Source organism: Grammomys surdaster, unplaced genomic scaffold (assembly GCF_004785775.1).
Source record: "Grammomys surdaster isolate TR1022 unplaced genomic scaffold, NIH_TR_1.0 125504, whole genome shotgun sequence".
Classification (NCBI taxonomy): Eukaryota; Metazoa; Chordata; class Mammalia; order Rodentia; family Muridae; genus Grammomys; species Grammomys surdaster.
In genome coordinates this window covers 18,668-33,449 of record NW_021620360.1, presented here as the reverse complement: position 1 = coordinate 33,449, position 14,782 = coordinate 18,668, and the positions used below count along the sequence as shown (strand labels likewise).

At 45.1% G+C, this 14,782-nt stretch overlaps 2 protein-coding genes across 2 annotated transcripts in view; one reads left to right on the top strand and one right to left on the bottom strand.

The window, feature by feature from the left end:
* LOC114638131 (H-2 class II histocompatibility antigen, E-U alpha chain) overlaps positions 1-730 on the bottom strand; it is a 5,629-nt gene extending 4,899 nt beyond the window's left edge. The window contains exon 1 of the mRNA XM_028786508.1: positions 583-730. Within this exon, the coding sequence (XP_028642341.1) occupies positions 583-664 (82 nt within the window). The 5' untranslated portion in view covers positions 665-730. The remainder of the gene's footprint in view (positions 1-582) is intronic.
* Positions 731-8,865: 8,135 nt separating this feature from the next.
* Positions 8,866-14,782, top strand: part of Btnl2 (butyrophilin like 2) — a 14,947-nt gene continuing 9,030 nt past the window's right edge. The window contains exons 1-3 of the mRNA XM_028786477.1: positions 8,866-9,112; positions 10,409-10,492; positions 12,137-12,484. Coding sequence (XP_028642310.1) covers positions 10,414-10,492; positions 12,137-12,484 — 427 coding nt within the window. The 5' untranslated portion in view covers positions 8,866-9,112; positions 10,409-10,413. The remainder of the gene's footprint in view (positions 9,113-10,408; positions 10,493-12,136; positions 12,485-14,782) is intronic.

The window sequence follows — 14,782 nt, the reverse complement described above, 5'->3', positions numbered from 1 at the left end:
CTCTCCCTCTCCCTCTCCCTCTCCCTCTCCCTCTCCCTCTCCCTCTCTCTCTCTCTCTCTCTCTCTCTCTCTCTCGGGTAGATTTGGTGTGGGATGATGACCTTTCTTTCTAGTGATCTTAAATACAGTGTCTGTGGTTGAATACAACAGAACTGATGTGAACAATATGCTCACACAAGAACAGCACTGAGGGCGTCTCATACATTATCTCACTTGATCTTAACAAAATTGTGTGAGGTTTCCAATTATTAATTTTCCCAATGTTCCAAAAAGAAAACAAAACAAAACCCAGAGATGTGCCTTGTTGGTGCCTATTGAAAGCTACTTTTCCATAGCCCCAGAAGTCTGACCTCTGGAGAAACAGAGGTCCTCGTGCCTTGATTTGTACTGCTCAACCAAGTCTGAGTCATTTCACTTCAGTAGGAAGAATTTTCCCTGAACCATAACTGTCTTATTTAGACTTACATGGTGCCTGCCATTCTTATTTTTCGGTTCAAAGACTGTATTCTCTACACACACACATTTATTTCTCCCAAGTCTCATACAGTCTGTCGTCCTAGTTTTGGTTTTCTTAGCACTTACCTTTTATAGCCCATGACTTCTGGGAGCCCATCAGGACAGCCACGAAGAAAAATCTTAATACCAGGACTCCAATTGTGGCCATTTTCTTCTTGGGTGTTTGGTGGGGTCAGAAGAGATCGCAGACTGAGGCAGAATTAACAAGAACTAAAAAGGATTAAAATCCAAAGCACTCAACTTTTAACCAATCAGAAAAATGTTTCAGGCTGACACATCTGTTGCTAGGGGAAGGTTTCTTGCAACTAGGTCCTATGCAGCTCACTATTTAGTATCAGAGTTTCTACTTAACATTACAAGAAATAATTTTCTTCAGAAGAAATTTCTCTACCTATTCAAAAAACAAAAAACAAAAAACAAAAACAGAAAAAACCAAAGTCTTTAGGCAAACAGAACAAAAAAATCCAAGAGTTTGGGAATGTTGGTAAAATACACACTCTTCTGTCTCAATCAAAGTCCTATCTGAAACACATTAGTGAGGCTAGAATAAATTAAAATTTGCTAATCTGAAAAGTAGGGATTGTACCTCTGAGTGTGATGGCTGGGAAGACTGCTTTCAAGGGACACTAAATTATCTAAAGAGAAACTGAACAATCAGGCTATGGAGAATGCCCAGATTCTGGTAACAGAATGTCACTCAGAGATCTCCTTATTGCTGGATGCATCTCCTTTCCCAGTGGGCTGGTCCACAACATGGTCAATTCAGCCCAAGATTCCAGGACCACTGGAAACTGCTGTGTTCTGAGGACACTGGGAAATAAACTGAGTCCCAAAGCTACAAAGACCAGAGAGAGGTGGGATCCTACCCCTGGAATATGGGCAGTGATCACTAGAAACCATGGGCTGTATGGGGTCCTCCTATATTTGTCATGGCCTGAAGAGGCTCTCAAGTCAGATTGTGACCTGAGAGTGAAGCTGAGATTAGATGTGGAGGTTACTACTAAAGAATCGCTTGGGCACAGCTTATTCCCCTGGGAACAGTAAGTTGATGTCCAACAGGAAAGTCTTACCACCCTGTAGCCTGGGTGAACTGGCTGTGGAAGCTCTCCTCCTGTCTTTTAAGGATTAAAGCTTTGAGCCAAAAGTGTATTTTGAGATTCTCCATAGAGGTTTTACATCTCTTGTTTCTGGAAATACTGTATAATACACAGAAAAATATTTACTTGCAAACAGAAAGGACTAAAAGCCAAAGGAAAGCCAGCAAGCAGTGAGGTTGCCCATCTGGGATTGAACTAGTTGTTTGGTGAATCTTCAACATAGTAGTGGCTGTTCTGAGGTCCTATGTAGCTGTACAAAGACCCTTACAGACCAGGAGGACAGCCATTCCCTTGACTGCTGGTGGTCTGATCATGCCAGGGGCTAAGTAAGACATCTGATATCAACCCCCCAGATCACTAACGGGATCATCCAGGGTCAAGAGGTTGATGCTACAATTCTGTGGTGCAGGCTGACCTCCTTTTTCAGAGTCAAATCCTGCTAACACAATTTTTGCATCTATCTTTTGCTAGCTTCTGTAATGCCATGTTCTTGGCAAGTGTGTGGTAAGTTTAACGTACCTCCAAATGCACAGTGCTACCCAGCAACTTATGATGCTACCTAGTTCCTATCTGCTGACTGGTTCTGCTCATGAGATTATTAAGCTAGACTTCAGAGAATGACTTTCAGTTCCCCTTCTCTGTGATTGGAGGGAGTCTCTATTAGGACACCTTTCGTGGTTTCCTGTTCTCCCAAAATATAGCTTGCTGTGTGTCTGAGGGGATTTCTCAAGCCACCTAAATGAAGTATCCTTGGTGGCATTAAACTGTGGTGAGCCACTGTCATGGTTCCTCCAGAAAGCAGAATAGAATATGTTACAAGAAGAATAGCTTAAGGCTGGCAGAGCACCTGAGCAGGGTGGACTTTTAACCTAAAGTGGTCAGAGGCCTCTGGGAAGTCCCACTGATGTCATAGTTCCAACTGAGCCCACAGGACACAAGGGAACATCATCTGCTGAGGATGTCACAAATGCCTCCTGCCCAATGTCCAAGCCTGTGACAGCTTGCCCATGACATGACACAAGTTTATTGTACTCTCTGCCACCCAAACCACGGAGCTTGTGTCCACACTCAAAACTGTGTGTTCAGGAACTTCAGAGTGGGAGAACTGGGTCTCAGAGGCAAATGACAATCGTTTAAGAATTACCAAATGTATGTGAATATAACTATCATCTATCTCCATATCCCTTGCCTGTCATCTGTCTTTACTCTCCCACAGTTTTGTGTTTACAAGTGCATCCACACTGGACACAGATCAATTCTGGGGCTTCAGTGCATTTTACATTTGTTTGGCCTGAGTTCAGCAGACCCCAGCTTCCAGTTTAGCTTGCCTTCTCCCTCTCCCCTGAATCCTGAGCTGCTCAGTATTATATCCCCATCTGCTCTTCCGCCCTAGATTGTCATGACCATTTGGGTCTTTCATTTTTCTGTGTAAATTTTAGAATTGATTTATATAGCTCTGTGAAAAATGCCATTGTTATTTTGATGAAGATGACACTGAACCACTAAATTCCCTATAACAGAATAACATGCTGACAATATTAGTTGTTCCAAACAATGAATGTGGAAAGTGTTTTCCTTTCTGTCTCTTCTTCAGTTTCTTCTTCTTTTCATTTAATTTATTTTTTTGAATATTAGGATTGAATTTAGGGCTTCATCTCACACCAGGGAAGTGCTCCACTATTGAACTATAAACCCAATGTAAAACTGTAGTATAATCTTGAGAGAGGGTATAATCTCATCGAGGCTGGCTTAGGACTTTCTCTGAAGCCCATGTCAACTTTGAACTTGTGATTTCCATCAGTTACAGGGCACTAGCAAGACTGGTTTCTTCTGTCTTTTTTATCAATATATATAAAGTTTGCAGAGAACTGTGGCCATTGAGAGTTGAGCTCCTTTCACAACTTTCCTCCTTAGGAAATCTGTTGATGGTGTGTGGGATAAGGTATTGGTTTCATCTGTCAGATTTGTATCCTACCATGCCATTGAATTGACTGGTTATGGGGGTGTTTAGGTAGAGTCATTATCAGGCTGTCTTATTTGTAGAATGAAATTAGACCCTGACACACTTTGTTAAATCCACCTGTACACCCGAAACTAAACAGCTGCTGTTTATTCCACATTCCAGTGATATCAATTTAATAAAGGAATGTTGTCTCTGAGACACAATTTTCCTTTCTCCCTGTTAACTGCTTTCTTTTTTTTTTCTTTTTTTTCTATGTATTTACAAGTAACTGTCATCCTAATATTGAAAATACAGAGTCCTAATATTTCAACCTCCTTTCCCTACAGCCCTAAATGAAGTATGAGCTACCTTCAACCTTTCAGTCCCCACATGGACCTCCCTGATGTTCTTGATTCCTTAAAAGCCTTTGGACAGTTGGAGTATTCACACTTGAGTTATCTATCTACTCATAACATTTCAGCTAACTCTGAGAGAAGAAATGATCATTTTTGAGGTGTGCTTTAAGAGTGCTGGGTAAGAAAACATAATAGTAGCTTTAAGGTTAACGAAGGAGCCTCTCCATGTTGCTCCATCTTCCCAACGCTCAACAAAGCTTTGGTCCTGGGATTCCTCTGGGGTCCTTGGGAGACTTGACATAGTTGGTGACAGCAGCTGATTATTTGTTTGCTCCTTCCTCCATCTCCCCAGGCTCTGAATTGAGTTTGCTATGAAATGCAAAAATATAAATTGATAAAATGATGGATTGAGTAATACATTAGTGAAGCTTTGGAGCATAGCTCTTGACAAATCTGCCACCTACTGGTCACTTGTGGAACTTCATCATTGGGTTGCACTTCACAGAGATGGAGCCATGGGGCCTGCCTAGTGGATCAAGATAGTAACCAAGAGAAGGGACCCAAGAAGAATGGGGTGGGTACAAATGCTGGGACTAGTACTCAGTAAGCTTGATTTTTAATTTTTTCTCAACACTAGAATGCTCCTCTTATTCCCAGAGTGGTAGGAACCCGAGCGTCTGAAACGCTGAAGGTCGCCATTCTCTTGGTTGCTTCCTCTGGGAGAGCATCTTCTTCCCACAGGGCAGCAGCAGTCTGCTTTTAGAAAGGGGATTGGCTGATTTCCATTAGACAATATTCCAACCTGAAGCTCCAGGTTCAGGCTGGACGTTCCAGGGTTACTGGAAGAGGACAAATAGCCTGACTGACCCTGACTGGGCAAATCAAGAGCCCAGAGCTCCTGGAGGCTCTAATCTCACAGGATGGTGTGTCTGAAAATTACAAGCAGTTGGGCATAAGTTCATATTTGTAGGAACAGAAATTTAGTACTGGTTTGGAGTCTAGTTCTCTGTGATCCTGGAGTTTAGAGGATTGGGGCACACCCACATGCAGCTCCTTGCTTGTATCTGCAGCAAAAATCAGTTTTATCACGTTCAGAAAACAATAATTGGTGAGTTGTTCAGACTGGTAAATTCTCATAAAGTCAATTTGAAAGTAAATTAAAATCTCAAGTGAAAAAATTAAACGTTCAGAGGATCTAATCTGTCAGAACCTTTTTGGATTTTGGGAACGTGATGGAACCAACCGCAATCCCTGGGCGGAGCACCACAAAAACCCACAGAGTGGCAGCAGCCCTCTCCTTCCCTGTCCCAGCCTAAGACCACCGCGGCAAAATGGTTCACAGGAGCTGTTGGTTCCCGTTAAAATGGCGGCTCCCGTTTAAATGGCGTCTCTACGATATCTCCTCAACCAGTAGCCATCGCGGGAGCTGTCCACGGTGGTGCATCTTCTTTCCGGCCTCAGTAAGAGCGGATCCTCCGGAGCTGTCCACAGTGGCAGCCCCTTTCCTGCCTCAGCTTACAGCCTCGGTGAAACGCAGAAGGAGCTGTCCACAGTGGCAGCACCACTTCTCCAGTCTCCTACTCCCCCCAACAGCCCCACAGAGATGCGCCTCAGCAAAAGCCGGCTGCAACCAGGATTTTCCACCCTAACCCATGGATCTGATGCAGGGAAAGGGGGTGGGGGTAGATTTAAAAAAAAAGCCATCAATCCCTGGGCAGGAAAACCCACCAATCCCCGAAATCCCCCACTCCCACCCCAAGCTCAAGACATGAAATCCCACCAATCCTCTCTCTGGAAATCTCTGCCCTGAAAGGCACCGCCCCTTCGGAAATCCTATATAAGCACTGCACTTTTGTCCAGTTCCCTGCTGTCCACTCCCAGAGCAGAGGGCAGCCGTCCCTGGATTCGTCCCTCCACACCCTGGATCCTCCAATAAATCTCATTCATGAGATCTCTCACCTGGTGTGACTCCCATCAGAAAAAGCCAAGAAGAAAAGAAGCAATGAAGAGAAGAAGCCAAGAGATGCTCAGGCCTGAGGCTCCTGAGCCCCTTAGCTCAGCTGGGGATACAGGGAACTGCAACACCTCTGCTCAGGAGGCTTCCTCTCATAACTTTGTGGTTCCTGGGCTTCTGTGTCTCAGGCTGCCCTTCCACTGGGACACTGACCCTCCTTAGAGCTGTGTGGTTCCTGAACCTTCATGTCTCGGGATGTCCTTCTACTGCAACACCTTCTCCCCTCAGAGCTGTGTGGACCCTGGGCTTCCGAGTTCCAGGATTACCTCCCTCCATCCAAACAGAAACACAAACACTGACAATGCAAAGAGTTCTGTAGGTGACAGACTGATGCCAGAGCTAAGAACTTCCCAGTCTGAAACTTAAACATCTGGAAGTGTCAAGTATCACTGACCATAAGCACACACACACACACACACACACACACACACACACACACACACACCACAGCTTCCTCTCCATCTTTCCTTACTTTTTCCTTCCTCTCTCTTTCTCCTTTTCTATGTCCCTTCTCTTCCCTTGCTTTTCCCCTTTCCCTGCCTCAGTAGGCTGAGGAAGGAAAGGAGATGTCCCAACTACTGATATCTCTAGACTTTTAGCTCTCTTTAATTCTCTTTAATTTAAGGGACTTCAAGTGGTAAATCTCTGCTGAAAGGTCTTTCTATGAAAGCCAGATTGGTCATGAATTCCTGGGCTGTCATGGGTGCTCTGCTCCTGTGATGTCATGACTTCTCTGTTCATGTGATGTCATGGCTGCTCTGCTCTTGCGAATGCCTGCTCAGCTCACCCTACCTTTTCACTCTTGTTCAGCTCAGGATCCAGTCCGTGAAATGATACCTCTCACATTCAGAACCGAGTCTTCCCACCTCTGCTAACCTGACTAAGATATTCCCCCACAGAACAATTCCACCTATGCAGTTCTTCCTGGGGAATTGAAATGAAAACTTAAGGTGGTTTTTTTTTTTTTTTTTGGAAAGTCAGTTATGTTAGATGGTGTTTTGCTAGGGCAAACATGTGAAGGAATGTTTCACTGAAGCAGACATAGGTGAAAGGATGTTCTGAAACAAGCAAGCAAGCATGTGAAAGGACACGTAATGAAGGATTCTTTGCTAACAACACGCATGTATTGGTCTGCCTTACATTTTGTAGTTGAGCTGCATTTGTCAGGACTCCATAGATAGAAATGCACCAAAAAACTTCTGGTGATGTGCTGTAGTTTCTTGTCACTTGGACTGATTGGCAGAGTGATATCAGCTGAGACAGACACACGTGCTGAGGCCAGACCCATGGAAGACATGTGATGTTTGGGGGTATAAATAGAACTTGACAGACAAAGATGGAGGCTGAGCTTGGCTTGCTTATAGAGTTAGCTGTGCAATGCTTGTGGGTCTCTCGTCCTCACTTTGCTGGGAGACTCAGCCAAGGACTTCTCCTGGTGTCCCTCTGGGTCCCTCCTGATGACTCGTGCTGAGGTTGAGGTCTGGCTGTCTCTGCTAGGTAGTGCCACCGCTGCTGATTCATATTTGCTATCCTGACTCTACTGAACTGACTGCTGGTGTATCCATGAAGTGTTTGCGAGTGCATTGAGCTGCTGCTGCTGACCTGTGCCAGACAGCACAGATGCAAGTTGCTCCAAAGAACCATTTCTAACCAGGTCCACTTCCCCTGTATTCTTTCTTTTCCACTACCCCTGGTGGATGAAGGGCTCGAAGGGAGGTTAAAGCATTTAAGAAGCATCATTAAAAGTAGACTTTGAAAAAAATTAAAGTTACAGGGTGTCCCCTCTCAGGAGAGTCTACATTGAGTCAAGGTGACAACTAAAACTAACCATTACAAAGCCAGGTGACGGTGGTGCACACCTTTAATCCCAGCACTCTAAGGCAGTAGCAAGTGGATCTCTAAGTTTGAGGCCAGCCTGGTCTACAGAGTGAGTTCCATGACAGCCAGGGCTACACAGAGAAACTCTGTCTCAAACAAAACAAAACAGCAAAATAAAACAAACAAAAAATAACCATTACAGATAGGGAACAACCTTTCTATTCTGAGGGACAAGTTGCCCTTGTATCCTTCTCAATATATAGTCCTTTCCTCCTTCCTTTAACTTCCCATCCTGCACTGTGGGACCATGTCTAGACCCACTGCCTACATCAAGACCAGTAGCTTCAAGCTAGATGGTGCAGGATTAGCTAATCATCCTGAGAGGGAAAGGATCAGGGAAACACATCTCAAACCAAGCATGGTATCTTGCATGCTTTGGTGTTACACTGTTACAATGAAGAACATTCTTCCAAATAAGCTAAACACTGCTCTGCCCAGCTCCTGAAAGTGGATCTAAAGATCCCTCAATAGTGTGAAAGAGAATTTAGGAGAATTTAGCCCAAAGAAGGGCTAAGGAAAGAAGAACACATAACAGGAGTACCCAAGGCCCTCCATCACCAGTCATGTTCATTGCACCCACACACTATGTCAGAAAGCTTATCAATTTTCTTGGGTGAAGCCTTTGTTTTCCTGTAAAAGAGAAAGAACAAAGCAAAAACACACAGGCACCTCAGCCTGGTGACTGGTCTGGGAGAGAGAATGTCCCCTCCCAGACTTCACCTCAGTAGGGTGAAGATTGAGTATCTGATAAACAGTCATGCTCTGCACTCTGAAGGCCCACAGACTCTGTGTTGTGAGGGAGCTTGGCCCTAGGTGAGGAATCATAGGTGTTCACCAAGCTGGAGGGCAGGACAAAATAGCCATGATGTAGGTCACTACCATATGGCAAGTCACCTACCTGCTGGACAGCGTGGAGCATGGTTCAGCCTGAGCGCTGGTGTTCTGAAGAGATAAGTGTCAACATTATAAATGTGCCTGGAAGGCTAGATGAATCAGAACAGAGCCCAGTCAAAGTCCACCTGCCTTCTGAGTTTCTCTTTTGAGCATATTGCAATGAGCGGGAGGTGAATGTACTATTCTGACTGGAGCTTCATTTTAGTGTGATCCTCAGGGACTTAACTCTGACTCCAGGTTGGCAACATTCAAATCTTCCTTCACCCAAGCCAGAGACGCTTCCACTTTCCTTGGCTACTCCGTCTCTAGTCACTGTGCTCTCCCGTCTTTAGACACCTGCTATGTGAATGAAGGACACACCTGTGGCTGGGTAAGACCAACAGCCTCCATTTCACCCTAAAGGAGAGAGCGACAGGTGAGTGGTTCAGAAAGTCTCTCATGAAGGATGAACACAGGAGTGGGGGCGGGGAGGAGTCAACTAAGATGAGGAAGTAGGTAGGGCCTATGCACAGCCAGCATCCTGTCAGGAAATGGCTCTTACTTCCTGTTGATCTCCACTGCACAGAGAATGGTGTTTTTAGACAGTCTCCCACTCTATAGCCAATGCTGACATCCAACGAATGGCAATCCTCCTGCCTCAGCCTTCTGGGTGTTGAGATTAGAGTGACCTACCACAACAAGCTGAGTTTTTCTCTTTTTAACATCATTGTCTCTTTAGCTCAGGACTGTTTTTCTTTCCAAACAAAACACTTGCTTCAGCTCAGGTTGGCCTCAAACCAGACATCCTCCTGCCTCGTCCTCTTCAGTATCTGACTCCTGGTGTATAAAATTTCAGTCTCAGGATTCACAAGAGGTAGGGGAAGGAATTCAAGGTCATCCTTGGCTATGTAGCAAGTTAGAAGCCAGCTGGACTAAGTGTGACCTGAGAGTGGGGAGCCCAAGGGATTGCATATAGTGTAACCCCATAGGGAGAGCTCAGATGTGAGTGGGGGAGTCAGCTGTGATCAATATCCACAAAGAACGGGGCCAGACCATGATCTGATGATGACAGGTCTGGTGCTGATTGTTTATTAAGATAGCATAGCCATCAGACCTCCAAGTTAGCTTGCTATTGCTGTGATAAACCAATCAAGACCAAAAGCAAACTGGGAAAGAAAGGGTTAATTTCATCTTACAGCTGGCAGTCCATTATGAAGGGAAATCAGGACAGGAACCTGGAGTCAGCCACTGAAGCAGACCGTGGAGTAACACCACTTACTGGCTTACCCTCTACGACTTGTTCAGCTTGCTTTTTTATATCATGCAAGCCCCCCTGCCCACGGATGGCACCGCCCACAGTGGGCTGGACCCTCCCCATCAATCAATAATCAAGAAAATTCCTCCACAGATTTGTATGTAGGCCAATCTGATGGAGACAATTTCTCAGTTGAGGATCCCTTTTCTCAGATGACTCTAGCTTGTGTCAAGTTAACAAAACAAGCCGGGCAGTGGTGGGGCACGCCTTTAATCCCAGCACTTGGGAGGCAGAAGCAGGTGGATTTCTGAGTTCGATGCCAGCCTGGTCTACAGAGTAAGTTCCAGGATATCCTGGGCTACACAAGAGAAACCCTATCTTAAAAAAAAAAAAAAGAAAAAGAAACAAAAAAACAACGCAGAAACTGCAGGGCATGGTGGGTAATCACAGCTGCATTTTCTTCTATGTTTGCTCCAGGGAGGATGGTGGATTGCCCAGGGTATAGTCTATCTGGTGTGATTGCATCCTTCCTCTTCGTCCTGCTGACTATAAAGCACCCAGGTAGGGTTCCTTCTGCCCTCGCTGTCATGCTCTGTGGATCTTAAATACACAGTCTCAAATTCAACCCGACAGTATAGTAACTCAAAGGGGTACAGGCTCATGCTGACCTTTCCACACCCTGGCTTCAGAAAGCTTCTTGGCTTAGTTTGCTCACCTCTTGGGTGTGAGCATCAACTTTAGGAGGCGCTGAAAGTCACCTGGAGAGTGCCCTGGAATCGGTAGCTGGAGCATGTGTGGTTTACATCCAACACTCTTAACTCTGCTGGGAAAATGGCACGTGTAAATCCCACCCGCGAAAGGCGCAAAATCTCTAGGTTCCAGAGAGAATTTTTGAGCAGTATCTCTTTTATTTCATCTTAAATCTGAATTGAGTACCTATATGACTACTTTTATTTTATTAGCTTTTAGTGTGTATGTGTGTGTGTGTGTGTGTGTGTGTGAATGGCAAATGCATGTACAATGTATGGGGGTGTGCATGCTGCAGCTTGTGTATGGGGGTCAGAAAACAATTTACGTTAGCTGATTCTCCCCACTCACGTGTGGATCCTGGAACTTGAACCCCATTTTCAAGCTTGCTGTAAGTGCTTTTCCCTGTTAAGCTTGCACTCCCTCCTCTTCCCCCCTACACAGGGTTTCAGGCCTACCCAAGCTGGCCTCTAACTCACCTGATAGCCAAGATGACCTTGAGCTCCTACTCCTTCCCGACTTTACCTCTCCAGTGCTGGGACTGCAGAGGAGGAATGGGTATCCACGTCATGAAATTCTCAGGCATTGCAGCATACAGAGCTATCAAACATATCTTTGGTTTTCAGATATCAAAGAACATGACTTAAAATTTGATCAGAAGACTCAAACTTTCTAGCCAAGCCTTGCCTCTAACCCACCATAAGACCTTTTTGTGAAACCCACATTTGCTATTTACTGGACTCTTGCCTTCTCCAGGAGGAAAGAAAAAAACCAAATCAGCTCCTTCCCTGAGTTTAGTGACCGTGGTAGGTAGAAGGACCCAGTGCCATAGCTGTTTACCTAAGCTCAAAATGACTCCAGAATCAAGATAAAGTCCCCGTGGAACATCAGCCCACATATTAATTTATCTGAGAATGAACCCCAGAGATGTGGTCGCTTTTGGTATCTTAAAGACAGGTGGTTTAAGCCTTCAAATCTCAGGGCTGGAGAGATGGCTCTGTTGAGAGTACTGAAAGATCTTCTGGAGACCCAAGTTCAGTTCCCAGCACCTACTGCCAATGGCTCACAACCATTTGTAAGCCAGCTCCAGCTCCAGGGGACCTGTTCCTCTCTTCTGGTCTCCACACACATGTGTGTACCTACTCAAACGTGCATAATTTAAAATAAAACATTTTAAAGAAAAAATCCAGATCCCAAAAGCTCATTAACTATGGAATTGTCTCCCAACCACAAGGCTGGTGGTACACAGTCATAATCAAATTTTTAAATTTTAGTACACAATACATACAACTTCTTTTTTAACCAGAAAATGTACACACTTCCATGTTTTGATTCTCCGAAACACTGACATTAAATCCCTTCTACTTTCTGTTAACAAGTTCCAGCACCTTGGCTACTCAAAGCGAGCATCCTGATCTTCTGTCTTGCATCTCTGTTTCCTCTTTCTCTGTTTTGTAGATGACTTCAGAGTGGTCGGTCCTGCCCTCCCTATCCTGGCCAAAGTCGGGGAAGATGCCCTGCTAACGTGTCAACTCCTCCCCAAGAGGACAACAGCACACATGGAGGTGAGGTGGTACCGCTCCGACCCTGACAAGCCTGTGATCGTGTACCGGGATGGAGCTGAGGTGACTGGGCTACCGATGGAGGGGTACGGAGGCCGGGCAGAGTGGACAGAGGACAGCACTGAAGAGGGGAGTGTGGCTCTGAAGATTCGCCAGGTCCAGCCAGGTGACGACGGCCAGTACTGGTGCCGCTTCCAGGAGGGGGACTACTGGAGAGAGGCAAGCATGCTACTCCAAGTGACTGGTGAGTATCTTCCCGGTACACAGGGGCACAAGGGAGCACAAAGGGTCATCCACTCACCTGTGGGAACTGTATCACCTCTTGCAAAATTCCTTTTCAACCACCGAAGAAAGGCATTCTTTTTTTTTCTTACTCATTTTTTAAAAAAAGAATGATTTCCTTTGATTGTGTGTATGGGGTATTCTGCCTGGCTGTATGTCTGTGCACCATGTATGTGCTCACTGCCCATGGAGGCCAGAAGAGGGTCAGATCCCCTGGAACTGAAGCTACAGATGGTTGTGAACAATCACATGGGTGCTGGGAACGAAATCCAGGTTCTTCGGAAGAGTGATTGGTGCTCTTAACCACTGAGCCATCTCCCCAGTCCCTCTTCTTCACTTTTTTTATTAATTCTTTGAGAATTTCATACAATGTATTTTGATCATATTCTTCCCCTCCCCCACTCCTCCCATATTCCACCCCCTTCTCTACCCTTACAATCATAGCCTCCCATCCTCTTCTCCTCCTCCATCAAGTATGAGTTGTGCTGTCCACATATTCGAGTGGGTGACCATCAGCCTCCCAGGGGCTGCACCCCTTAAGGAAAATTGACTCCCTGCTCCCAGCCCATCAACCAATCCCAGCAGCTATCAGTCACCAATATCTTCTCAGCTGGGGTGGGATTCATGCCCATCTCCCCCTCTACACTGGGATTTTGTCTGGTTTGAGGTCTTGTGCACGCTGCTGCCACCACCCTACAGGCAGAAGGGGAGGTTCAGGCAAATCCAGTTGGTTCACCAGGGAATGATTCTCTGGCGACACTGGTCTCTCAGGTCAATGCAGTTCTTTCTTTGTTACCATCGCCTTTTGAAAAATCTAATTGCATGTGTTTCTTGAGCAAAGTGACTGGTCTCCTGATGCTTTCATTAAGTTTATCGTGGTCTGTTGCCATATTTACCCATGCCTTCTCCTGTCACCTCCCATCATCCCCTTCTGCTTAATACCGTGGTCTCCAGTTTCATCCATTTCCCGTGAATGACTTATTTTAATGCCTTTTGAGTGAATAAAGTGGGTGCTAGAGAGATGGCTCCACAGTCAAGACCCTATGTGATCCTCCAGAGGACCCAGGTTTGATTCCCGGCACCCACACAGCAGCTCACACCATCTGTAACTCCGATTCCAGGGGACTCAATGTCATCTTTGGCCTCCACAGGCACAAGGCACACATGTGATGCAGATGCATGCACAAAACACTCACACATATAAAATAAAATTTAACAAACCACCATTGTTTAGCTATCCACTCATCAGTGAATGGATCCAGGCCGATCCTACAGCACAGGCATTGGGAAAGGTTCTTTCTTCAATGAACAAATGTGAGCTTAAATTCCCTTGGGTGTTTTTCCAGAAGTAGAGCAATGGGCGTTATACATCGGCTCTGATTTTAGGGGACGTTTGTTGGTTTGTTTGTTTGTTTTGAGAAACATTCACACAGACTTTTTTTTTTCTCTTAATACTTGTGGCTATAATTGTTCCCATTACTACATTCAACTGGTTCAAAAATGTGAGAATCTGTGTATTTCTGAGCTGCAAGTGGAACTGGACACTAACTCATGTCACACACTCAGGGACATTGACAATTAAATCAAGTGTTTTCTGTGGGTGCAAGCGAAAGACTTATTCATCTATTTTCTCAGCCAGTGATATGAACAATTGTAACTGTGTTTTTTAAAAAAGGCACTCCATGGTTTATACAAATTAGTCTAAAATAGATTTCCCCACTGCAAAAAAAGTACAGTAATTTCTCAACCATTTTATGGCATACGAAAATTGCAACTGCTCACGGAATCTAACAAACCACGGAAGAAATGAAAATAGCCCATGAATGTGATGTCTGAGTTAATGATGAATGTCTCATTTAAAATAGAGTTCTGATACTATCCAAAATGGCAGACAAGGTGCCTACGACAGAGAACTTAAGAAGCAAAGTTGAGGGCAGAGACATCATCATGAATAAATTGCACCACATCCTCAAAGTACCAGAGTCACAAAGCAGTGTCATGTTTCTCTCCTCCGCCTTACACGGTCTGAGTCTGAAGAAAAGTGTGGTCAGATACTAATGCTTAAAGATACAAATAAACAGCCAGAACTCCATTTGAGTGGGACGAAACTCTGGTAACACTGTCTGCTTCAGGCCATGGGCTCCCACCTCTTCTCTATGAAAGACCACCCAGGCCTCAGCTCAATCTGTGGGCTCTGAGATTCAAGGATGTGTTCTCTCTCTCTCTCTCTCTCTCTCTCTCTCTCTCTCTCTCTCTCTCT